General features: G+C 43.7%; 1 protein-coding gene across 4 annotated transcripts in view; it reads right to left on the bottom strand.

Moving 5' to 3' along the window:
- Positions 1–991: 991 nt before the first annotated feature.
- The window catches only part of tafa5a (TAFA chemokine like family member 5a), a 291,469-nt gene continuing 265,253 nt past the window's right edge, over positions 992–27,207 (bottom strand). For all 4 annotated transcript variants that reach the window (XM_086201151.1, XM_086201153.1, XM_086201154.1 and 1 more), the window contains 3 exons: positions 17,163–17,290; positions 7,191–7,397; positions 992–3,344 (listed from right to left, as the gene is read on the bottom strand). In XM_086201151.1, the coding sequence (XP_086057277.1) occupies positions 7,389–7,397; positions 17,163–17,290 (137 nt within the window). In that variant the 3' untranslated portion in view covers positions 992–3,344; positions 7,191–7,388. The remainder of the gene's footprint in view (positions 3,345–7,190; positions 7,398–17,162; positions 17,291–27,207) is intronic.

The following is a 27,207-nucleotide window of genomic DNA, read 5'->3' as shown; positions in this document are numbered from 1 at the left end:
CCTTGACTCGTCTCATTTCTTCCCGCTTCCATACATTCAGACATTGTTTTTTTTATTGTGACTTCACTCACTTACCTGGTATTTCCTATTTCATCTGTAAGAGAGCTCTTGGCAGTCGCTCGTCACACTCTTCCTAGTTGTGCTGATTAATTGTTGCATTGCTCGGTTTGAAAGATCATTTTCAGGTCATATTGGTTGATACCGTGCTGTGAAAAGGAATGATTTTCACTGTTGTTATTAATTATATATGCATTGCTTATTTTAATAAATTTTAAATGTTGCATTTAGAGGCAAAATCAATATATAATGGCGAAAATAACCAAAAATAGGCTGTAAAAAGGGTTAATATGCTCTTTACCACATGGGAATAAATCTCCCCTTATACAGTATAGGATCAATGAATGTTTGGAGGAGCGTGATATTGTTAGCACCTCATAAGTCATTAATTAACGGTTGTAAATGAGTTATAACCTTATTTCTGATACATCAGTGCTGGGTCACTATTTGGCAGGATAGTTATGCGATCTCATCTGTAGCCGAGATGGATATAAATGCAGTGGTATCATTCTCATCCTTCATCCTGCCAAATAGTGACCCTGTCTCACAGACGTATGAGAAATAAGGTCATAAGACACTTAGAACTGTTAATGGCTTATAACATCATGCAATGCAATTAATTACGCACTTACCACCATTTATGAATTGTTAATGAGGGGAAACTTATTGTCAGTTGGTACCAACATGTTTTTATGCACAGCAGTTTAAGAAATTTAACCCTCCATCGGTCTTCTTATTAATGTTAATACGCTTAACAATGATGTTCGCTCTTATTGAAGCATTTGATCCGCGGAAGCTGTTAAACCTTTGAAGGACCAAAAGAAAAGGAGATTTGATTTGTGAGCTATCGAAACGTTGGAAGTGTCATTTTGAAGAGTTTCACATTGAAATTAGAGGTTTTTTTTTGCTATTTTGCGGTGAACTTTGACCTCGGCAGGTTTATTGAACACTGACAGAACTTGAATCGACCAAGTGGTCTTTGTGTTGTCGTCCGGTCGACTCGACACCTCGTCACCCCTCTGCCAACGTTCATGAAGCAGTAAAACAAATCCTCTATAATGACAAATTCTGAGTTACACCCTTGTAGTGAACTTCCTTGCTACTCATGAGCTTACGTTTCTGTTACTTGCGTGGAATTAAGGCGGCATCGAAAACGGGTCAAATTTGACCCGACGACGACTTGGAAGAGTCTTTTTCAGCAGCTTTAAATTTTTGAACCACCAGAAACTCAGATGAACAAGCTCTACAATGGCCGACCTGAACACTAGATGATTATTTCTGATTGTACATCATCTGTGAAACCAAAAACACCACCCTGCTGTTGCACGTTTTCCCCCAGTAACCACCAAAAAGTGAAGATCATAGTGAGGTCGGCGTAACCAGGATCTCAGTGGCGCCCGGCAGACATTCCCGAGGTCTTTCTCCGGAACGCCTCCTGCCACGTTCGTCTCCAGCCAGTGTTTCAGAATGTTTTGCGTTACCGGAAGAGACGTGTTGTGTTGGTTGAGAGGACACAAGAATGGGGAGAAAAGAATGCGCTTTCATGTGCGGCATCAGAATTATGCAGCGACACGTACGATGTCTCTACTTCCTGTCCCAGCTGCTAAGGAGGAAGAATGCTGGCAATGTGCCACCCGCTGGATGATTCAAACCCACCTGATCACCTGGGAAAGAACTTTAATTTCATTGTCGCTTTTGTGTGTGTGTGTGTGTGTGTGACAGAAAACATCCAGTCATTAAAAGTAGGACCCGAGTAAAATCCATTAAATCCTTCCTTTGATGACCATCTGAATTTGCAGGGGACATTTTCTTTCATGTATTTAATTTATTCTTAAAATATTTCATGATAAAAAATGTAAATGACTCTAATACGTCTGCTGTGAGGCTTCCTCCTCGTTTTCTCTCTCTCTCTCTCTCTCTCTCTCTCTCTCATTCTCCTCCTATTTGCAGGAGAGAGGCCAAAAATTTTGTGCAAACAAACACGAGCACAAAAATAAATTAAGAGATCAAAACCCATAGAGAGGAAATGAGTCAGTATTCCACACCGTGTACAATACAATATCATAGCAAATTAGCAGATTTCAATGGCTTCCACTGACTACCATGGATTTACAATGTTCACTTGGCTGCAGATCAGTCCTCAATAAATTGTGTCACTTTCCTGTTTTTTTTTTTTTTTCTTCATTAATGCTTTTTGATCGACAGTGACTTGTAGATGACAATGAAACGAAAGCGGCTACTGAAGTGGGAACAGAAAAACCCGGGACTACGAGCCAGCAGTCATGAGAACAACAGCGTTTGTTCACATACTACTCAACTGCCATTGTGACCACAATTTAAGTCCAATAAGCTTCTCTACAAAGGTACAACATATAAAACTGTTAAATATATAACTTTTAGGGCCTTTCAAAATACATTTAATGACATTTCTTTTAGTTGTTCTCTTCACACGTTATACTCTCCGTGGATCCTCGCTCACCCTCCTCCTCCTCCTCCAACGACGATGACGACGACGCGCCAACAATGCAAGCTGTCTCAACCGTAGCTACTAAAAAATGCAAATCAGATATTTTTTTTCTTTGATACACAGTTATACATATGTAGTACCTATATCTCCAGTTCCAAAATACAGTGGTGGGCTGAGAAAAAGAAAAAAGAAAAGAAAAGAAAATGTCTGGAAATTTTTAAAAGTACTCCGTTTGATTGGTACATATGCCAGCGAATGTTTGCATCAGTGCACCGAGTCTCCGTGGTGACACAAGCAGCACATGCCACATGGTCCTCTGTGTCGTTACATCATCATGTTTGTTCTTTTGCTCTTTGGTCTATAAAAATATGGGAGGTTTACTCCAGCAGAAGGCCTATTCACAGCAGAGAGCGCTCAGTTCGGTTGGGTTTTTTGTGTGTGTGTGTGTGTGTGTGCGTGTGTGTGAGTGTAACGGCCTCCTGAGAAGGTCCAAGAAGCAACATGATCCCAGTCTATGCTCCGGAACTCTAGAGAGAAATGTGAGGAAAAATCCCGTCGTGAAAGCAGTCCCAAACTTTTCCGATGAGGCAAAGAAAAACCATTCGTGTTCGAGTGTCCGATCCTCCGTGGCGCGAGGAGAGGCCGCTGATTTCACAGAGCAGGCAGATGTGGAGAGAAGGTGGACATGTTGACCCGATGACAGATAGCTGGAGGGAGCGCTCACCACCCCCCCACGGAGGAGCTGCCGGCGGGAGGAGGGACGCTCGCTCCCTCAAACAGTCACTCCCAGCTTTTCCTGTGTCCGGCTGTGTTACGAGACCTGTCAATCAACAACAACACATAAACATGAGACGAGTGTGTGAGCACTTTCTGAAATAGCAATAAGAAGTCATCACGGACAACGTGTGTGTGTGTGTGTGTGTGTGTGTGTGTGTGTGTGTCATCAATTGCCCCAAACGAATGCTAACACACCACAAATTTCCAGGTTTAGGATTAAATTACACTCTTGGGAATTCAATGGCTCCCATGACTAAGATGCAGCTTCCTGTCTTAACATTATGTTGTTGTTTTTTTGGTCATTTCCTGCCCTGCAGTTCTGCATTATACTCAAAGAAAAGTTGAGACTAGTGGGGGGGGGGAGCTCAGGGCTCCTGACAGAAGAATGATGACGAGTGTAATTCTTGCATCCACAGAGAAAAGTGTGTGTGTGTGTGTGTGTGTGTGTGTGTTTAAAACCAACGCCTCTAAATGATGCTAAGCTAAGCAAACCGCCAACAAGAGGCCGTTATATTTAATAGACAGTAACGACAGTGTTCTCATCTTTCCCAGAATGTTTCTATGAGAACGGCGTGCGCCCATGGCTTATTACAGGGCATCATTAGCGAGGAAGTAAGGCTCCACAGCTTACTCTTCTGTCAAAAGAGGTGTTTTTGCCAGTCAAATATTTTTTCATTCTTCAGCTTAACAACGTAGCGAGACGCTGAGGCTGACAAACGATTAATCTGCCACAGACAGACAAATCTGGAAGCCTTTTCACCAGCTGGCCGCCGCCAGTCGCACAGCCAAGTCGATCGAAGTGCTGATGCTTCCAGAGATGGCTGCAAAGCCACTGAGGCCTAATTCATGATAATGGCGTCTCGATGATTTCACAGGGTGCAAAACGCCATGAAAGGGGGCAGGTGTTGGGTGGGAGTGGAGGTGGTGGTGGTGGTGGTGGTGGTGGTGGGGGGGGGGGTAGGGGGTACTAGAGCATGTATCAAAGATGACAAGATCTGATGCTCTCTGAATACTGAACAGCTTGAGTTTAATGGAGGTTTAATGGAGCCCAGATCCAACAAGGTTTTGGTTTTTGAATGGGGAATTAATGACCCGGGGGTGTTTGGTCTTAAGGCCTGTTGGAACAGCCCTGTCTTGATGCCCCCAAGTGGACGTACGGTTGCACTGCACAGGAAGGAAGCGCCAGGTAAAGGAGAAAGACAGAATCGCTGTTCTGTGGTTGAGATTTCAAGGGAATTGGAATGTAAATGGGCAGCGTTGAGATGCTCTTGTTTTATGTAAACCACCACATAGTCTGTGTCTACCATGGTAATTTCCTGATATTCCCTCCATGTTCCGCTCTCACACTCAGATCCTGCTGGTCTCTCTTTTTCTCACACCCACACTGTGGCAAATGGTCCCCCATAAATCTCACACACAAATCTCATCTCAGGGAAATGCAAGCCTTCTATTAAAAAGAGGAACGAATGTCAGATGAATATGAGATGAATTTGCCCTATGAATAAAATTCACAGTCCCCAGGTGATTATTACCTTGGGTTTATCAGGGAACGACCGTATTACTCTATTTTATACCTCACAACAGCGAGAGAACATTTCTCGTGCGTGCAGTGATGCAGCAGAGCTGAGGGGGGAGAGGAGCAGAGCCAGGCGGGACTATTGGGCAAACTCAGACAGACAGAGGACGCGATCCATCTGTGTCCGTGTCCGAGCTGTGCAGGCGCCTCGTGTTACGGCGATCTGCTCAATACATATCGATATGCACCTGGCAGCAGCAGGGGGAAACATCGGTGGATGTCAAAGACGTCACGGCTTCCTGTCTCAAAGCAGAACTGAGAGTGTAATAAAGCTTCGGCATTTAGGCGAGGATCCATTCGTGTGCACATATGTTGGCTTTTATGTGCATTCAAGTGAAGGTGCATGTGGCCACATCTGCTGGAGCTAAAGGAAACGATATCCACAATACATCCGGAGTCCCTCTCCAGCTGGGAGTTGGAGGACTGAAGAGTGACTGCAGCCCAACACATGGCCACGGCTTGACATTTCCTCCCTTTGTGAACTCTTGCTGACTCCCTGCAAAATGTCACGGCGCGGTGACCCACGGTGAATGTGTGAATGGGCGCATGAAAGAGCATCGATCTACTCTGCGCCTCCAAACATGATAGAAGTGAATAATTAAAATCTGAAGATGATGCATTCGATACATCGATGCCTGATTGGATTTTTTTTTTTTTTGCTCTGCTGCTGGATTTCTGCTCTTCCACAATGTCCCGCTAAGGTCAATGAATATTCAGGAGCGAAGCTGCAGGTTAGGAACAACGACAGGTTAATAAGCGATGGGGGAAATCGCTCATTACACGCTGTGAAGCTGGATCGTGCCTGAAGCGGACGCGGCGATCAAAAATCCATGAACATGTCTGCACGGGCCTCCAGACGCTACGCCGTCCCACCCCGATAAGAGAGTTCAAAGCTATCGGGGATTTTATGTCATTATCAACTCTTTCATATGGTATTTCTTCTGAACATCAAAGCCCACAAGAGTTCCCTATCTGCATATTACAATGTGATCAGAACTTTAATGCTCAGGAGAGAGCAGATTTAACACTGCGCCTCGACCACAGCCACCTCAGGACTGGATGTTTCTTACACACGGGACAAAGAACGGGGCAGGTGTCGCTGCTCTTTCAAACGGAGGTACGTTGCTGGTACATTCAGGTCCAAATGCAGCGCCAAACATTTACTCTGACGGCAGAGTTCACGTGTTTTAATGTGGCGTTGTACGAGGTCACCATCCAGTATGGATCCGGCCTCCAGTAGACGTGGGTCAGCGCAGCGTACATGTGAGGTTACGTTATAAAGCTTATTGATCTCTTTTTTCTTTAGGTGGGTGCAGGGTGGAGCACTGACTCACAAAAGAGACTTTTCTTTCCTTCCCTTTGCTCATCTCACAACCCCACTGACCGACCAGAACTAACCGTTTAAGAACATCTCCTTTGCAGGCGATATTTCCTGATACTGTACATTTACGGGATCGAATGCTCCAGCACAATCTTTCTTTCTTTGTTCTACATGATGCAGTGCAAGAATCTGAGTAAACAACGTGAATTCCGTTCTGTGTCTATTTATAGTCCCGTATCCTCTGCAGACCTGCTGTCTGGACTGAGAAGCAGCAGGATCACATTTTTTTCTTGAAAGCAAATCATAACATGGACCATAAATGCCGACAATATTGACCGACAGAAGAGCCTGGTTTTCTGAAATTCTATGAGAGCGGGCATTTTTATGACTTCAGGCTAATCCCTTTTATTGCACTGTACGTTAAATTTACCTCATGGCTACTCTCTCGTTCCCAGCAACACGCATTAATATCAGACTGTCTGGCGCCTTGTTTTATTTGAGCTCACAGACGCCATTTGACACAATACTTTAAGGACAATTTACAAGGCATGTCAATAAAACAAGAGCAAAAACAAGCTAAAATGACACAGATGGATTTGACTGGTATTGTTGCACACATATTTTCTGTGGTTAAACACTCGCTGGGGAGCTGATGGCTCACGGAGGAATGAGGAAGCCAAGTGAAGATATCAAACAAGCAGACGGTTGTTTAAATTATAGATTTGGATTTATGTGTGCTCGCATGTCTGCCGTGATTCTTCCTGTTTGCAGGTTCTCTTCAATCAGGAGATTTTTTTTTTTTGTCTTCGTGCTCTAGAGACACAAAAAAGTATTGTGTTTAATTATTTTAAATCTAATAAAGAGGGTGTCACACTATTGACTCTGCATCTGCACGGAATCCCGGCGAATACCAAGAGCACACAGGCGTTTTATCATCATCTCTTATGAGGGACGTTGTGTGCAGCAGGGGCTTCTTCGGTGTACGATTGTACCTTGCTGCCTCCACGGAGACCCTGGTGCTCTGCTTGTGAGGTGTCCTGCCTTTGCGGGGCCAGAGTTTGGTGGACCTGTTGTGATGTTGGTGGTAAGGTGGTGGTGGTGGTGGTGGTGGTAGATGGTTTTTGGCTGTCTGTCAGGGGGTCATCAGTGCTCTCCAAAGTGCAAGAGTGTGGAGGGAGACTCTTGTCGCGTCATAAAGCCTGAGGGGAGAGGAAACGGAGAGGGTGATTTTGGAGGATGTAGTGATTTAAAAATTAAAAAAAAAAAAGTTTTTAGTCTGTCCAGACACAGTCACACCATCACCACCACCAGCTGAAATCTGTCATGTGAGGGTTTTTTGCCTTTTTGGCAAACTGGTTCTGCTTGTGTGGCTCTGGTGCAAGACCAGACGTGAGGGAATTAAATCCAGAAAGTCCTTGTGAGTTTTTATTATTATAATTGGATTGTAAAGCAACAGGCTGATATTAAATAATACAATCCTGGCTGTAATTTTCCTGCCCTCCCTGTAAAGGCCCACGGTGATAACTATTATAAGAGTGGGATATTGAAGTGTCATGTTCCCCCTCATCAATAACGGCGTGTATGTGACATGACTTCTGGAATTGCTCTTCATAATTCAAGATGATTCGGCCACGACGTCGCTCTATTTGTCCTCCCCACTCAGGGCCGCCCTCACATGGAACCCAGAACTTTGAATTGTTCTTTCCTAATACGAGGATATTCATCAAACGCTGAGCCATGTTGACGCTCATTATCAAAAACGTGTCCCATATTAGCTCGTTCAAAAAAACAAAAAATGTAATTATGTGACGTGATATTAATCCAAAGATAAGGAACCCCTCTTTAAAGGTACTGGTGAGAAAATGGATTCATTTATCAAAGCTCTCAACGCTTGTCGGCTCTGGACAGCCCGGACAACTCCCACAAACTGAACATATCACAAACAGACTGTAAATGTACAGAAACCGTCTGGCTCGGAATAACAGCACTCCAACTGCACAAGTCGTCACTCTGACTGAAGCCAGCTGAACGCACCAAACTGAGCTTGCAGAGTAAACACACACGGAGGCGAGAGAGCCAGCAGCTGGTTTTATACGTGCCACCATCTGCACCAAAAAAAGTAAGAAAATCTTAAAAAAACAAACATATGGGTGAGTTGGTGGCGGGGCGGACGCGGGGAGGGCGACTGTGCAGAGGGAGCTGGAGGTGGGTGAGTCAAACATCTTTAGGTCAAGGGTGTCACGCCGAGCGGGGACGTGTCCCCACCGGTGTCCTGCCACCACCTGAACTTATGTCCACGCTGTCCCTCAGTGTCTGGTCCATGAATTGTAGTTTAAGTATCAAACGTTCTACTAAACTTCTCCCTCCAACACGCAGCCTCTCTGTTGGGCTCAACTCTCCTGCTTTAAAGATGATTAAAAAAAAACAAAAAAACAAACCATTTCAGCCAAAACATCAAGTACACCTTTATGTAATGAGCCTTAAAAGTAAAAAAAAAAAGAAAAAAAAAGAATAAAGTAAAGATAAAGTGACTGTATTCTTTTATTATGTGGTCGGGCTCACAAAGACTGAAACCTGACCCCCCCCCCCCCCCCACCCTCACAATTATGACCAGTTTTGGCCATAGATGCAACATTAATCAGCTGAGGCTCAGTGAAACACATACAGTGGTACTGTCACCGACTCCTCTGTCCTTTGTCTTTCATTGTACAGTCGTCAGGAAGTGAGGGGGCGGAGTTGTAGTCAGTTATTGGGGGCGGGGCTAAAGGAACAACGCAATGGCATGACTTTATACTTTGACTGCTTTTATTTTCCGTCTCAAAGTTAATAAAAGCTGTAAAGGATCAAATTTTCAACATGGCTACAGGCTAATTACACACCGAACCCTTTCCAGAATCATCAGATTATTAACTGTGGTCACAACACAATGAATACGATTCGTACTGGGGCCTCGTCGCTGGGGCCCCTGGGAATTCGATGAACAACTCTAAATCTCAAATGCTGCCTTGTATTTTATGTGTGCTTTTATTATTGTTTTTCTCTCCATTTGGTATTTATGCTTTATGCGAGTCTGGAATGGCGCCCCTGGGACATTTGATATGAATTTGAATTTAATCGAACCGCACTGCTTGAGTGGGTTGTTCCACTCAAGTCTCGCGTTTGTCTCAGTGTGGCTTCACTTATCCACTAGCTTGCCTTCATCCTTGAAGGTAAAAACCAAATAATACTGGCATTTAACTAGAAATATGACGTAACAGTTGTATGACCTTGACCTTTGACCTTCAACATTTATTCTCAGTTCATCCGTGGACGTTTTGTGGCAAATTTGGAGAAATTCCTTGGAGGCACTGCTGAGGAGGAGGAGGAGTGACATTTTATAGCTGTTAGTGACGTAGATGCACAAGAATCAGCTGACAGCTGCAATGTCACTTAAAACATCCAACTGTCAGAGGCCAAGACAGATAAAATATTATTCACTGATGCTGGAGAGTTCACACTTCCGACTTTATACAATCAATTACCTTTGTCGGCCAAAGTGAAAGGTTTGAAAATGATGTGTGCCTGCGCTGAAACACGCTTTCACACTCTTTCATCATTTAGGTTGGAGCAACGCTGCTCACTTAGCAAATCAATCCCATCACTTCATAGCAAAAGTGTTGATACAAACCTAAAGAGACAGACTTCCTCGATGTCTCCCCTCTGCTAGCTCCCCCAAGTTCCCAAAATGGAGGAGTTTTCTGAGCACAAGGTTGTGCTGACTTGGCTCTCTCTAAAAGGAAGCTGGCAGACAGAACTAATGGCTAGCAGCAACAGGGCCTCTTTCTCCCTGTCTCTCGGCCTGTCTGAGGCGGCCAAGCAGCTGTCTTCTTAGTGGTGATTCTGTTCAAACCACTGTTGGATGTGTCTAGAGGGCCCAGAGGGATCAATTACCAAGGCCGGTACCGACCCAGAACCAGTGGGAGGGAGGGAAGGGGAGGATGTGTGTTGATGGGGGGAGCGTTGGGGGATTCCGTCAGAACCATCCTGAGCTGCATCCACAGAGACACAGAGAGGAGGAAACAAAGAGCGAGTGGTGGGAAGGAGGGATGGGGGACGGGGGGGGGGGTGAAGGGGGGGCCCACAGCTCTTGCTTACAATTCCCAATCAAAAGAGTTTTCTCATACTCGGCTGGACACATGCTGTAACTGGCAGACGAATAAATGTACCAATACTCTAGGAGCTGGCACTGGCTGGCTAATGTGTCTCAGAACGTTTCTACCTCCAACTCCAGCCGTTTACATGACACCACTCACTCACTCACTCACACACACACACACACACACACACACACACACACACACACACACACCAACAACTCACTTCCTTTTCACCTCTCCTCCCTCCGTCCTTCCCTCTCCTCCTCTCCTCTTTTTGCAGCTCCTGTCCTTCTCCTCTTCCCCCCGATAAACTCTTGATTACGGTAATCACAGTTCTCTCTGTCGGTGCCACTTCTGCTCGCAGCTTGAACGGGCCAATCAGGGCCGACCTAATAGAACGTGCGATTAACACCTCGTCAGATATTTAAGAATGTATTTTTTCGCTTCAGTCTCAGAAAAAGATGTTGTATCATTATGTGCATGGTACTCAAAGACAAGTAGAATGTACTTGAATGGATTTCAGCAGAAGGCGAAAGCATTCAAACTTTATTCAAGGCAACAGAACAAATTGACGTTTTTTTCCCTCCTATAATTAGGTTTTGCGCAATTACAACTCGGTGATAGAAAAGCTAAGTTCGAAAGAAGTGTCTAACAGGCACTGAAAGGCATAATAAGAACCACACACTGATGTGCATAAGTAGTGTTTAATGATGCTGTTCCTTTGGCTGCCTCTCTCACTCACACCGCTGTTTTCTTCTCTCATGCTGATGTTTCTGTTTTGAATTGTTCGTCTTATCAGGCTGTCACAAAAGCCCTCAGATAACCTGAGGTGATCTGGCTTACCTCCGTCTAATGGCACAATCACTCTGCTTCTTTCCCACCTCGCTCCCCCCTGTTGGGACATGCATGGAGAGATAGCGCCTGGCTGTTTCATCTGCCAGTCTAAGATGGTGGAGGGCACGGCGCCGGAGCTCCCCTCCTCTCTCAGGAGAGAGACGGCGGTAAGCCTCTTGCTGAGAGATGCAGGTATGGGAGATCACTGCTGAGACGACACTTTGCTTTTCCAAGACAGAACGCTTGGGAAAGGTGGGAAAGGCTGTGTTTGACTGTGTGATAAAATATATATTATAATCATTTAACATCATAGAGACGGAGGGAAGCCTTTCAGCAGCGGGGGATTAACCCTTACCTTCCCCGTGCTGCGTAAGAGTGGCTCACACTGCATGAACTTTCTGTTTTGGGGCTGGTCGTCCTTCACAGACTCTCCTGAAGGTCCACGGGGACTTGAGGATGAATGGAACATCTTTTGGCTGTCAAAGGTCTCTCCACACGTATCTGTGCCCCTCTCATTAATGCGATATCTAAATAACACCTTGAGGGAATTTCTGCAGATTTGGCACATGTGTCCACTGGGACTCGAGGATGAGCTGAAATGATTATGGTGGTCAAAGGTCAAAGTCACTTGAACCTGCACTTCAACTAATCCACTATAAACGTTTTCTTCACTGGGACTCAAGGATGAACAGACATGCAGCGATGGCCAACAACGATGCTTCGGTATTCCTACTCTTAAGAGTTATTCAGCTGATCCGAATCCACTGATGAATTTGTAAACTTGGATCAGTTTGTTTCACACTGACAAAAATCAAAACAAACCAAATGGAGAACTCCAATCCATGAGGGAACATTCACTCTGTTTACTGGTCAGAGGTCAGTTGTTATCAGTAAACACAGACAGAAGTTTCCTGTCTTCTGGACTACTTTGCAATTACCTTCTACAGTACTTGTTTCTTCCATGCAAGCTGCTACAGTTCGCCTGTTCTGACACATCTACAAATGGAGAATTCAAACCTGTGGAGTTCAGCTTCTTGTTGGATGAAATGCACCTTTAATCTTTCACCATCACCGCTTTAATCTTGCACCATCGCCTCTTTAATCTTTTATCGGGCCAAAACTCCACTTTAAGACTTTGGTTTATAGCAAAATACATGAGAAAGTTGCTGCTGTACATCTTCTGCAGACATCTTCATATACATAGTAAATTCTGCATGTTAATACCATGTAGTTCAAAGCACATCGGGAAGCTGCTTTCTTAATCGTCTTATTTGATTTCTGCAACCAACTACATAACAGTTTTTGGTGCCATGGAAACTGGAAACTTCCTAATATCATATAATTTTTTGTGTTGCAAATGTATCGCCAATCAGCTTAACGAGGACCACCTTGTGTCACAGTAGGAAGACATTTCTTTGATCATTAATTTTCCAACAAAGAAGGCTGAATGCTGATGAATTAAGTTCGTCTATTCCTCATCTGGAAGCATATACAGTGAGTTCAAGTCTTGCTACTCAAACATGGTATTCATGAAATTTGAATCCGGCGATGAACAAAGTTTAGAAACACGCCAAAAAACACGGTTTCACAGTTTACAAGATACATTTGTAGCCGAGGTTACTAATTACTTCCCTTCTTTATGAATATTTCTGCGCCACACGCAGGCCTCAGCATCAGTTTTACAAGGTATTCCCATTTGGTGACAGATCTTTCTGGCTGGTATTTTTGCAAGTGATTATATCTTTTAATGACCATGTGGGTTTGGTGTCATAAATCCTGCGGTCTGGCAGCCACCGTTTTTATGAACTTCAGTAAAACAGAAGGAAAATAAAGTGTTGAGTGATGGACACGCAGTTCAGTGTCCATGTACTTTTTTATTGTTTCATTAATACCGTTAAGTGGACTCAAGGAGCTCATTTATAGTCTTGGAGCTGGATAGGGTTCATCCTAAGAATTACATTTTCCAGGATGTCAGTTCTTCGAAAAGACTCTTGATGCCGTCATAAATTATATGATGCGGTGGTAACATTCACAAGCACACCTCTGTTTGATGTGTGTCCTTTTCTGCGGTAATCTTACTAAAGTAACCTCAGTCAAAACCTCAGTGTCAATAACGAGCACTGCGCTTATCAATCTTCATACATTTCGTGGGGTGCTTGTCTTTGAGAAAATCCATATTTTGTTTTTATTGACGGGAAAAACATGTACTCTCAAAGACATGGACGAAGATAAATTCGCGGGGAGGGGGACACAAAAGGGACGAGACATGTAGGGAGGGAGGCAGGCAGGCAATGTGGAAGGAGAACAAGTAGGAGAAGGAGTCAGAAAGAGATGAAGTTATTTTAAAACACACGAGCAGCTGCTGATGAGTGACGCTCCTTCGGTTGAGAGGAGACGCACAGGATGTACCTGATCTGCCTCTCAACTCATACGGAGCCGCGTAGCCGAGTCCAGTTGTGTCATCCTGAACAACAATCCCACTCTGTTCAACAAGGAAAACACACAAAGATTTGACCAATACACGCAAACCGCTTCCTGACATTTGTCCAAAATAGCCCTTTATGGGGCTGAGTCAGATAGACTTGGCTTAGTCATACACCCCCGAGGGATACGCCTGTTTGTCTGCATTGATGTTTTCACACAAACACCTGACAGACAGGTCGGACATGCTCATTGGACTGTGCACGGCCGACACTCACCCTCCGGCAGTACAGGGGTTGCTGCACTTTGGGCTTTAACTTGAAAAGCCTTAGGGAAGTGACCATTTGTTCAAAGTAAATTGAGTAAATTGTTCTGCTTGTTGCCTGTGATTCTCCCCAGAGTCTGCTGCTAACAAGAGCTTTATGTCATCTTTGTTTTGGAGAAAGGTGCAGTCCACCAAAAACTCCAGGGCTTCGATGCATCTTTGGCAATTTTAGGTTCAGAACAAGGGCGTGAGTAAATGTTCTATTGCTTTTTTTTAGACCGGCATGACATTTAAAGCTGTGCGCTATGATAATATAGATGATCCTATGATCAGCATCCAATATTATGCTCGCTGGATCCTTGATCCTTTACCTACCACCTGCAGAGACAAAACAACGAGCTTCCTCCTAAAAGAGAGTACTCTTCTTTTGAGTGGTTTGGTTTTGAAAGGTCGGACATGGCCTTGCAAACTGGAGTGCTTTTGTCTGGGTTGAGAAACTGCATTTGTCAGGTCGTTTTTTGACACCTTGACAAGTGGAATATTTGCTTGGAACATTTCACGGATAGCTGCAGAAGAAGCAACACCCTGTTATTTAGCTCACTCATAGCCAAGTAGCTTGTTTTAGCCAGCACACTGTTCATGGCCTATCTCAACTCTGCAGCAAAATTTCGCTTTTTTCAACGTAATTTGAGCAAATACTGGATGGAAAATAAACGCTTCTAGCACCTCTTAGTCCATAGAGGTGATTGGGATTCCAGGTGTATTGATGGGAGTCCGGAGCCCAAATGTTTGCTCGTGTAAACGAGGCTTAACGTACTTTGCCAAGTATGCTGCTGTTGCTGCAGGTCAGGCCTCACAACACCGCTCACCTATTTTACCATGTCTGCAAGAATCACATCAAAAGGTGGAGTCACTGCAGTCTGCAACTGACAGCAGAAGACTGCAGTGACACGATCAATGTACTCATGGCATTTGCAGAAAATGCGATGTATCATGATACGAAATATTATCTGTGTATGAGATGATGGATTCTGCCATCGGGCTATGACACAACCTACGTCAAGATAAGTACCTATGGATATACGTACAATCACTGGGTTATGACACAGCCTGTATGATAGAGTCTGAAACTTTGGTCCTATTAAAGTAATTTCATTAAAAAATGAATATAAAATGAATTTTATACAGTAGCCCAGGTCTGCTTGTTGCCAGCTATTAGAATCCTCGACAATAAAAAATGCTTAAACACACACACACACACACACACACACACACACACACACACACACACACACACACACACACACACACACACACACAGGGCTGGCACAGATGAGTGCACATAGCTGTCCAGCCATTTGACTAGCTGTCACCAGGCTTAAAGTAGCCGATGAAGCAAGCACGAAATACCTGTCACGTCCAGCATATTGTCAGCGTAAGCCGATGAGAGGTACATTGACTGACATCCTAAGCAGGATATGAAATGTACAAGTAGGCCAAAACATACAAGGCCACCCTTTGCCGGGAAGTAACACACATTCATGCTTATGAATATGCAAATAGTTGGAGACGCACACGGACAGTGGGAGCTTGGCAACACACGTGAAAAAGCACGTGCGTTGGACCTCTTAGCCTTTGAACACTCAGTGACCGTCTCATTTGCATACTCAACCCTCCCAGCACCCTCCGACACACAGACACTCTTACATTCGCCAAGTATAATAAATGGATCCAGCAGCATGTTACTTGTGAGAAAGTGTGTGTCTGCTTGGATAACAAATTACACTGTAGGTTGAACATATAACTGCTGTCACGTCAACAGCCAGGTAGATTCATGTCAGGGCTCTGAGGGACACACACATCCCACACCAGCAGCGTGAGGGCGCAGGGGGCGGCAGCTGACTAGTAACAAACCGCATCATCTGGGTTCAGCAATCAGTGTGTGAATCTGCTGCGTGTTTGTGTGTGTTTGTTTTTCAGCAGAAAGGCATAAACAAGTTAGTCAGCTGATGACTAAATTATGACAGATGCATTAATGATGCCCCAGCAGCCCTCAGTGTTCACCCATTGACATTCACAGATAGGGCAGCCGTGTGTGTGTGTGTGTGCGTATGTGGGTGTGTGTGTGTGTGTGGGTGTGTGTGTGTGTGAACGGTGCAGACTGAGCGTAGCCGGCCATGGAGAATGTAGAGGAAGGGTGCATGGCCATGTTTGGACATGCTTGTGTGTAGTGGTTGTAGAATGGAGGATGGGCAGGAGGGTGATGGGCGGGGGGTGGGGGGTGAGGTTGGAGGGGGAGATCTCAGCTCATACAAGTAGTGGCTCTTGTGGAGCTTAGTGTGATTTTTAGCACATGACCATCATACAGCCTCCATGTACTTTTACTATTTTGAAATGTCATCAGTTGCAGTACTGTTCCGATTCAGTCTGCATATTCAAGCACATTCCAAATGTCTGGATGTTCTGAGCACAGAGCCGGGGAGGTCCAACTGCCACATGTGACTTCTGCAGTGTTTTTGAACACCAGTTGTTCCAAGGTTAAAGCTAAACATGGTAAAGTTAGCTGACTTAGCTTCTCTGCTGCCCAAATTTGGGGGAAAAAATAGCCAGAAGAGCTTCTAAATCCAAACTACAGACCCACGTTTTTGCCGCCGCTTTTAATGAATGATCTCGTTGTTGAGTTCTGTTTTATTTGATGTGATATTACTTCGTTTTTATCCAGCATACATACTTATTTTTGTTTTTACAGTTTTTGCTATTTGCTTTTTTTGTTTGCTTGTTCAGAGTATAAAACAAATGACTCCAAATGAAAGCGAATGTGTCTCCCTCTCTCCTTTACCATGTCAACCTCATAGAGAAATCTACAGCTCCTTCCACGTCTGGCACACACAGAGAAAAATGAAAAAGTCAACAATCTGATGGAGAGACATCAGAATAGCAATATCCATCTTGAGTTAGCTAATATTAGCTAAGATTAGCCACCACGAGCTGCAGTTATATAGTGGAATAAACCCCTAAGTGTATTGGATTGTTCAGTCTTTTTAGAGCAGACTGCTTGACTTTACACATTTTATAAAATCAAAACTCAGCGCCAGAGATACTAAACTCAAACTACATACAATACTTCACATGTATACTTGTTTAATAGGATGTGTGCTCATTTTGGATTTACAGCATAAGTGCTTTTCTATGTTAATGCCTCAGCAGTGCGTGTCACTGGAGCGGTCGATGTAAAGGTATTTTTCACACCCGCTGGATTGTGACCGGTTTTGTGTAACATGGGTGGTTCAAATAGAACCTGAACTCACCGTTGTGGTTTTGACTCGGCCTCCGGGTTGTGTACAAGTCCAGCCAGATTTATTGACTAACAGGTCACAGCCTTCATCCTCCAAACATGGCACCATCTCACACCACTGCTTTTTCCGAACAATACCAGCTGTGGAGGAGAAGGAAAGAGAGAGAGAGAGAGATTAGAGAAGTGAGAGAAAAAAAATACCGAGAGGGCTAAGCAGATGAAGAAAAATGATAGAGGGAGTTGGATGTAAAGATTAAAATTGAGAGAGCGGGTTCAGGGATGACAGATGGAGTGAGACAGATATGGGCAGAGGTTTAACATGATGGAAAAATGATGGAGAGGGGGCGATAGGGAAAAAATAGGTTGAAATACATATAAATGGTATGTAAAAACGATGGTGGAAAAGACAGAGTTGCAGAGGGTTCGACTGGAAGAGAGATGTAGGTGGATGATGAGCAATGAGGTGAAGACACAATCGAGAGATAGGAAAGCAGGGGACGGCTGTGAGAGATGAGGGGAAGATGGAGCGAATCACACAGATGGAGAGAGATGCGACCAGTCAGGTAAAAAAAAAGATAAAAAATAAATTTAAAAAATAAATATCTTGCAGTTTCAGTCTAAATACTTTGAACAGGATTACAGATTTTGCACAATTTGAACAATAAAGACCAAACAGTCCAGGTCGCTCAGTGCTTTCCACCTGTCACTTCATTGGACTCGTTTTCTAAACGTGTCCTGCTTCAATTCAGTCCCAGATTTCTCTGCATTTCAAAGCTCCCCAGAAAAGCCTTGGCCTTCAACATACTACATTCACGAGTACAGCAGTTTAACAGTTCCAATGTGTTCTGTAAATTCAGCTGACTGTCGACGCCGCTTTCATGTGGATAACCGGTGCCTCTTGTTCTTTGGATGCATATGTGCCCCATTTCCCAACCGTCAATTCCGATTCCGCGTTTACGTCTCCCTGCCAGCTTCCATCGACGACACGGCGAAGATGCATGGCGCTGTGCGACTCCTGCCATCGCTGCTTCTTTTCAGCAAGGCTTCATGTGCTACCTGCTACACTGGGACCTCGTACATCCTTGAGAAAAGTTCATAACATAAACTAAAAAATCGCAAGGACAAATACAGGAGTTTGCTCTGCTGTGCATGAGTACTTGCAGTTGTAAATATTCTAGTAAACTCAAAAATACCACTTTTTACACAGCTGATTCGTTTTTAACCATTTTTTTCCCTGCAGTTGTTTTTTATTGCTAAACTGTGAAAACACAAAGGAGGCCCTCACTTTTTACATTCTACACAAAAAGATAACCAAACCTCACATTCATTTTGAGCCGCTGTCAAAAATCCACTAAAAAAATGGAAGAAAACCTTGTGTACTATTAAGTTAACTGGAAGGGAGCTTCTGATCCTGGTAGTAAACCCACACAAACGCACACAATACCAGGTAGAGGACCTGGTTGGAGTTGGAGCCACACCCCTGATTGTCAGGACCCAAAACTTCCCTGATTATTTTCCAACATGGTGCCGCCTTTAAACTTTAATTAAGTGTGGTGAATGGCATCAAGCTTAAACACAAATATTTTGCCAGATAAAATTGTATTTCTGAGCCGTCACACTAACAGTTGTGTATAATCGTAGTCTTAAGGTGTCAGAATTAGTTCCAGTATATTTTGCTGCAATTCCCTGTCATTAAAAATTACACACACACACACACACACACACACACACACACACACACACACACACACACACACACAATGTATGTGTGTGTGTGCGTATATGTATATATGTGTGTATGTGTATATGTATGTATATATACACACATATATACTGTACATATACGCACACACACACACAGAGTTATAGATATGCAGTTTCTGCCTGTTACTGTTAGAGGCAGTAAATGAATCATCAATGAAGAAAGATGCCCTTGGCTCAAAACATTCTACATTTTTAAAACAGTACTGAAAAAATAATCATATATCAGACAAAATATCGAGCAGCAAGCTTTCTTATTCCACCACTGTATGTCCACGATGGCAGAGGTCAGTATACATTATCTTGGTCAATAAATGTTGTTTTCTCCTCATAAACACGTCATGGCTTGTGAATAATTGTAGTTGCAGGTGTGCAATAAAGAAAAAGCTTAATCTGATAAGAATACGTAGGTGATGAAATGAGCTACTTAAAAAGAGGCGCACAGCCGAGTGTCTGAGGTGTCTTCAGAGACGGCGAGAATAAAAAGTCAAGGGATGCAGGCACCCTGTTCTCTAATATTTGAAAGACCATAAAAGAAGGGATTCATCGAGATCAAGGGAGACCGAGTGAAGACAAAGTTTAGAGCGACACCTCGAAACAACTGAACACTCCAGAATCACAGCAAGGCTACATTTCATTGCTAATTTTACTCATGTAGTCACAGATGGATAGTAGGGCTCTTTAATGGATGACAGTGAAACCCAGAATGAATTAAAGGGCACACATATATCAGATTCTTTTGCCACGGCATTCATGGCATGCTAGCTCTCTTATAAAACATGCGGAAGCTATGCTCAGTTCCATATCTATAAATCTGCTGTAAGGGCACCTTCAGCAGCTGTCATAACCCTACTTGTAGATCATCAGCAAGCACTGTAGCTAATGCTAATATCTTTTCTCTGTAAACAATATCTATATATCAATTCCTGCATGAAATATGTATACCTTCCCAGACAGTACAGGGCTAAATAATGAAGGAACTATGAACACTGTGTCAGCACAGTGTGCAGTGTAAGGCATTATTATTATTAGCTGCTGAGACGAGCTCGCTGCACACAATCTAAGACACGTGTGACTTTAATATAGAGTTATAAGCAATGAAGAAAGCAAATAACTGCACACGATCTGAAGATAATGTAGTTTTGTTTGCAGTGGCTTTCCTAATAGATCGGCTCTGCTATACAATAAAAGCATGCATAAGTAGAGCAAAACCCACTGATGTATTTCAAAACGTGCCGCCTGCAAAACCAAACGGGAGAAGCTCCAGTGTCACGAGTATCCAGAAAATGCGGATGAGCCAATTGTGTTAGCAGGGATTACTGACCATCTTGTTGGGCAGCGATCTATGCATGGTGTGTCTGTTCATCCTAATGAGTTCTGTGCAGTGTTGTCTCGTTATACATATGGGAGATAGCAAGCAATGATCATAGCAGGAGAGGGGAGGCTGGGTGGTTCACACCTTCTCTGTCTCGTCCCTACTGGCGTCCATCAGGGATACGTTCTATCTCCCCTGCTGTTCCACATATCAAGTGTGACACCACTGATCTCTGCCTCATTGTATATGCTGACGATGTCATCCTGATTGCCAGCATGATGCAAACAAACACTCTTACTGTCAGGACATCGATAGCCTTACCACCTGGGAGCTACTAAGACCTCAAAGGTCATACTGAGCAGCTGTACAGCAAGAATTATGATACGATAAACCTTTATTCGTCCCTCAGTGGGGAAATTGGCATTAAAAAAATTAAGAGCATTGGTTAATGGCATCAGTCCTTGTTGTACAGAACCCAACAACAAAGGGTCTCGAACTGAAAATACAGCATTTTTTTAGGGCATATATAAGCGTGGCACAGCATATGTAGGTAAGTACATAGGAATAGAAAAACTGGTTCGGCCTCACGTGGTCCTGTATCAACAGCACTCATCTCGATGAGCCGTGTGCTTCGCTCCAATCTCTTTATTTCTATTCATAGTAACTACTTTCGACAAATGTCTCTCAGTGTCTCTCCACAACGATTGCCCTTCTGTGACGACTCTAGACCTTGGATTTTTCTTCTTTGAAGAAATATGTTATATTGTAATGTTTGATCACATAATAGAGGGATGTAAGGGACACTTTGTGACACAGGACACCATTGTTCATCAAAATAGGAAAAAAAATAGCTCTAATTCATCTTTGTTTTCTGTTTTACTGGACCTGAGAACCAGAGCTGGCTCAGAAACATGTCAGGGGCTTAACTGATCAACCGGCTGACTGAGTCCCCCCTCAACATGCATGCATGGATGCTAGCCTGGACTCTGCAGTCGCCTAAAATGTCATGGGGGCGCTTCAAGTCCTGAGTTCCATCTTAAACAAAAGAAAGGACACTGTGTGAGGAGAAAGAAACATCATCCTCCGCTGAAAGTTGTGAAAAAGTAGAGCTGGTGGAGTTGGTGAAAAAAAAAGAAGAAGCCTCTCCTGCTTATGTTATGTGAGTAATAATAATTTGATACACAGGTAGTTGCTTACATTCATCATCAACAGATATCCCTGCCTGTGTTTACCGGTTTAGCTAGACTTCCCTCGTCTTGGTCCTTAATCCAATCAATTACTGTGATTTTTTTCTGATGCACGTTCTCTGCAAGGTCATTTATATATTTCACTAACAGGTTTTGTTACACTCCTGAATTACCATCCAGTGGGGTGACCCTCAGCTGATGATGATGTATACCGCCATCTGGTAAATAATACTAATGAGGGAATGAATGCTGTCATGAGTGTGTACAAGTGCTGTTCTCTCTGCACGTGTGTTGCCAATGTCCCGTCAGGGCGGCGAGAAAACTGTAGAAAAAAAAAAACAAAAAACGCCATCCCGTTGTGCCTCAAACACAAACGATCCAGAAGATGAACAATTTCTATACTTGTGAACTGAACCTGAAAGAATTACAACCACCAAAATCCCATTCAGTCATTTTCTTCCCAAGAATGTGTCAGATTAATAACGTAAAATTCAACGCTAAAAACATCAATCAGTTGTAAAAGGAGCATGAACACAGGACTTGTGTTTGAGACACAACTACAAGTTAATAGTCTTGCTCTGTTTCTGCATAGAAATGGTTTTCCGCAGCTGGTTGGACGCAGCGATATGACTAAATGATCAGTTTCTGCTCAAGTGAATGTACTTCAGCTTGTGTAATTGATCATTTTAGGCTCAATTTACTGACTGTAAAACTATTATTAACTTGATTTTAATGATTTTGAAAAGACAACCAAATAACAGAGTGTGGAGTTTGTTTCTAAATGGGAAATGTTTGCTGTTGTCAGCTTGGGTGGAGGAATGCAAGGACTCCATCGGTGACCCAGTTGCACTCTGGAATCCAGAGAAACCTCACCAGTGGTTCAAGTAGCAGAACCCCGTCTATCCCAGTACGTCACAGCACTCACAGGTTGATGTTCCTGGAGTTGAAGTGTAAAATACTCCTCGTTACAATAACTAGAGGACACACACTCTGTAACACCGGCAGGTTTGGTTCCGGTTCTGGATCAATTTTTAAATTTCTGATCGCTGCTCAACCTACATTCAATGGTCACAACAAACTGAACTGACATCAGTTCATAGCTCTGAGTTCAAGAGTTTCTTCATGTTTCAGCTCAGGATCCCAAAATAAAGGTGCCGGTGTCTCGCTGTGACTCCACTGTCCCTGCGGGTGGTTGAAGCTTCCAAGCAAAGACCAATATGAATTGCTTTACAATAAAACTGCTATTTTCAAACGTCATCATACAATAATAGAAGAGAGCATGTGTTCAAAAGCATGTTTGATATGTTTTCACAGACATAATTCCTGCTTTATGTGTATTTCAGTATAAAATAGATCACAATCAATAATTGAATCTATCAACAAAGACCTGCACTTTGTCAAATATGGACATTTTCTCAGCGTACCTCCATTTCAACACAGTTCCTTCTCTAAAACCTTTAGCAGTACTGCAGTAATATTTCTGTAACCTACAGTAACAGTATTTAGGTATTTGGTTTTCCACAACCTTGTATTACATTCAGCCAGGGTCAAGCATGTGAAAGTAGAGCATCTGCTTCAAGAGATAAAAAAAAAATCCCAAAACTTTACAATGTATTGCAATCCAATAGAATATCTGTACTAACCGATACGTAAACAAATAAATTCTCAACCTATTTGTCCCTCGGTGAGTGAAACCAAGAGTGAGAAACACAGAGGTGGCTAATCCAATCAGTGTGATTTATCATATTAGCATTTGCTTCTGAGCCAATAAAGACAAGTTAAGACCCTTAAGTGCCCTTATCTGTCACATTTGGTTTCACACCACTAACTTAACTCATCACCCAGCAACACCTTTGCTGATAGCGACCCTATCAGCTGCCGTTCAACCGTATCACCGCCAGGCCCGCGTAGGGGAAGTGGCTTATGTTGAAACTTCGAAGATTCAAGGAGAGATACAAAATATAAAAAATGTCCTGCAAACACCCCCACACACAGGCAGTGAAGCACACAGCAGCCAGCCTGGACAGAAATACACTCCCTTTTGAAGCTAAATGTGTGTGTGTGTGTGTAAAGGAAGGTTTCATCGCTGGAGATAAGGAGTAGAGTGGGAGAGAACATTATTACACCCTCCATGGGACACTTATCTTCCAACCAAATGGTAGATCACGCTCATGTCAACAGCCAGCATCTTGGCCTAATAAATTCTGTCTAATGCCATGCCAAGCCAGAGATGGCAGGAGAAAGATGGTGTGTGTGTGTGTTTTAGAGAAAGAGAGAGAGAGAGAGAGACAGAGACAGAGACAGAGACAGAGGCCATAAGGAGGGAGGGAGGGAGGGAAGCAAAAGAGCAGACAGCAAGAGAGCAAGAAGAAAGATCAGATCAGCTATAATAAATGCAGTGCAACATTGTCCAAGAGATGGTGTTATGATAAGAAGATGTGCTATGATAATTACAAACCCTACACATCAGATATGGCCTGAGCAGGTAGCGTATCAGCAGTGAGTCAAGGGCCGCCGCCGCTGCCACTGCCACTGCTGAGATTCGCCTGGGCTGCACATTTGCTAAAATTTAAGGATGCCAGGATCGCAGTTTTTCATGTCCGATAGCGATTCCACAGCCTTGAGTGACAGCCAATATGAATCGGACACAGGCCTTTAATCGCTTAATAATACATGCTGCACTTTGCCTAACCTGCCGATGAAAGACACCTAGATGTGGAGTAGACATTCCTCTACAGCCCCCCAAGTCTACCTTGAGTTAGGGTGACATTCATTAGCAGTGCTTCAATCATACTGTAGCTAGTTTCAGTGGTTGCTGTTGTTTTGTTCTACTGAAGCCGCAGCGTGCAGGAGTCCTGCTCCTACTCATCTGCCAGATGTGCAAAGTGTTCCTTTGTTCTGAATCTCACATTCAAACTTTTAAATCAGCGACAGAAAATACGACTCATTTGAACTTGACTGACCTCCAGAGCGTGAAAGGTCAATTAGTCCCATCAACGACATTACAAAATAACAACTACGACATATAAAAACAGCGTTTCAGATTGGGTTCCTCCAGATTTCGTTTGGAAAAATAGACTTTTAGTGCTGTGCTCTCAGCTCATTCGCTGGTGTGTCAGTAAAAATGAACGTTTTTTTGCAGACCAGTTTTTGAGCGTGGTGGCCAAATGTCCTCTAGAACTGAAATGCAGCTCGGCTCAGTTACGCAACACTTCACACACTTATTCTCTGTCTCCCCGAAAGCTTGATTTATAGTTGTGTAACAGGCAGTGATACTTGTGGGGCGGTCTGGCTGTGTCGCGCTGCAATTACACCTCAGGAACACCAGTTGGTGCTTGAGTTTCTTTATTTACTTTCAACAATGGCAGCTGATATTCAGCAGGGGAACAACAGTTTCAGTGACTGAAGCAAATATAATGTTGGCAAGAGCTCAGATCAGTGGAGGAGGTGGCATGGAAATGTGAGAACAAGCAGGAGGAGGTTTTAGCCAGACATTTCTGATTGATACATGCCTGATCTGAGCCTGGATCAGCACATCCCAACTAAAAATGCCCTTTTTTCTCCCACATTCTAATGTAAATACATGAAAACATGCAGTTACTGTGGGATAAGAAGCTAAGTGAAGGCTACATGCTACACTCAGGTGTGTACTTTTATGTCTCACCCCTAATCTGACACTCCTCGCACACGCTCAGTCACATCTTAGCTGGTGAATACTCGGGGGGCGTGGTCGAGTTTCACTTCCATCCAATAGTGCGGTGGCAAATTTGTCTTATTAAACACGTCTCTCTCTCTCTGCTCAGTCTTGGTTTGGTGCTGGTACATGTGCCCCTCGTCCTCCTCATCACTTCTTGGGGGGGGGGTCTGTGTAACATCTGCTCTGAGATGATGTCCTTGTGGAATCTAAGCGCCAAATAAATCTTATAATAAACACCTTTTTCTTCAAATGTCACTCCAGATTGAAATGACATTACTGTTGGCATGTATTGCAGTATATACATGTATTTATGTGTTCCCGCCATGCGCCTGATTCCTAGAGGGCTGTATTTTGTGTCACATGAGTGGTGTGGCGGCGCCCGTGGATCTACGTCGAGACTGAGCTGCTGTCACAGAGAAGTAAATCAACGCTGGGTTTGCACAACGAGCTGGTTGTAGCTCACATAAATGACCACACAAGTATTCACACGCATTCTCTCTCTGCTCTTTGTCTGCAACTTCTGCCTGCCGCCTCATCTACAGCATCGGTGTGTTGCTCCGGCGTGGCGCGCCCGGTAATGGTGAGTCAAATAGCCTTTTAAGCAAATTCACTGTGTCTTCATTTCACAAAGGAGTGCCATGAATCTGCCAGACTTTTCTCCCTTTGCTGTTCATCTTACTGGGTGTGGGAACATTTCTCTATAACACAAAGCAAGTGCACATTACTGCAGGAACACGAGCATAGAGAAGCGTACCTGCCCTTTCCTATTATTAGTTCCTTTTATTGTTAAGGGCCTCACAAAGTAAGATCGCTCTACTAATGCATTTGATTTAAGCCAGAGCAAGAGTGCTCATGTAAAAGCTACATAAGTTACAACAAGGGTTCCGTGATTTCCGCACTGCGCAAAAGATGGATGGAGTGGCAGAATTTGATCATAAAAATTGGGCTCAAGCCGACACTGCTGACTGAGAGTTGCAGTAAAAGCTTCACAAGGAAGACACCAATAATTTATCAACGCACCTGTTCAACATGGATATAAACTTGACGAAAAGTGACATTTTCAACTGCCTCGTCTGGAGTGTGTTCTATCTGGATACAAGTACGGCCGGTGGGCTCAATTTTTTCAGCTAACTTTCCATTCTCGAGGCTGAAAAAGTGAAACAGACATTTAAATGTGCTGATGTTCATGATTTGTGGGTACGGATATGTAAAACACTGCAAATGGACTTCTCCATATCAATCTATGTCTGTGTTCCTCCCACGTGTGGATGCTAGCATGGCTACATTACGCTGCCAAACTTGACCTCCAAACAGCCGGATGAGGTCGTGAGTAAAGAGAGGACGACGTCCTCACTTCCCAAAATGTCCTCAAGCTGCGTTCTGGTCTTCATTGTGTAGAAAGTACAAGCACGCACACACACACACACACACACACACACACACACACACACACACACACACACAGAGGCATAAAGCGTAATCTCTTTGCTGACATGTCAGGCAACAAAGTCAAACAAAGACAGGCTTGAAAAAGCCCAACTGGGTGCCATTAAGATTTTGAGATTTGCTTTCATGGTGGAAATCCCCTCCCGTGTCTCCTTTAACAGTGAGTCTGCTATCTGGATAATTGACTGTACTATCTGACCTGCCGGGTGGGCAGATGTTCCCTAAACCTGAATCAGGCCTAGCAGGAATTAGGAAGCGGCTCAGAGGAAAATGAGAGGAACTCAATGCAAAGAAATAAATCCCTGCACTTTGTAATTAGCTATAAGCTCCCTCTCTCGCTCTCTCTCTCTCAGCTCATTTTCCTTTGACTTGTTTTCCACTCGTATCTCCTCTCGCCTCTCCTCTTCTTTTCCTTGCTATGCTTGTTCCTTTCCGATCCGTTGCCTCGTTTGATTTTCATAAGATTATTCCACCCGTTTGGTGGCCTTAAAGAGTATCTGCACACCAAAAGCTGTCAAGCCCCCTTCTAAAAATGCCTGTTACTTTTTGGGGGGAAGTGCATTTGTGTCCCAAATAGCTCCTCTGCACTTATAAAACTTCAAGAGGCAGAAATAATGAGAGAGCACGCCGAGCGACATTATTGTGAGCCAAC

Source organism: Aulostomus chinensis, chromosome 4 (assembly GCF_037954235.1).
Source record: "Aulostomus chinensis isolate RoL2024-O1b breed Wild chromosome 4, RoL_Achi_v1.0, whole genome shotgun sequence".
NCBI classification, from domain to species: Eukaryota; Metazoa; Chordata; class Actinopteri; order Syngnathiformes; family Aulostomidae; genus Aulostomus; species Aulostomus chinensis.
Note: the sequence above shows the minus strand (reverse complement) of the source record. Positions and strands in the feature narration are given on the sequence as shown.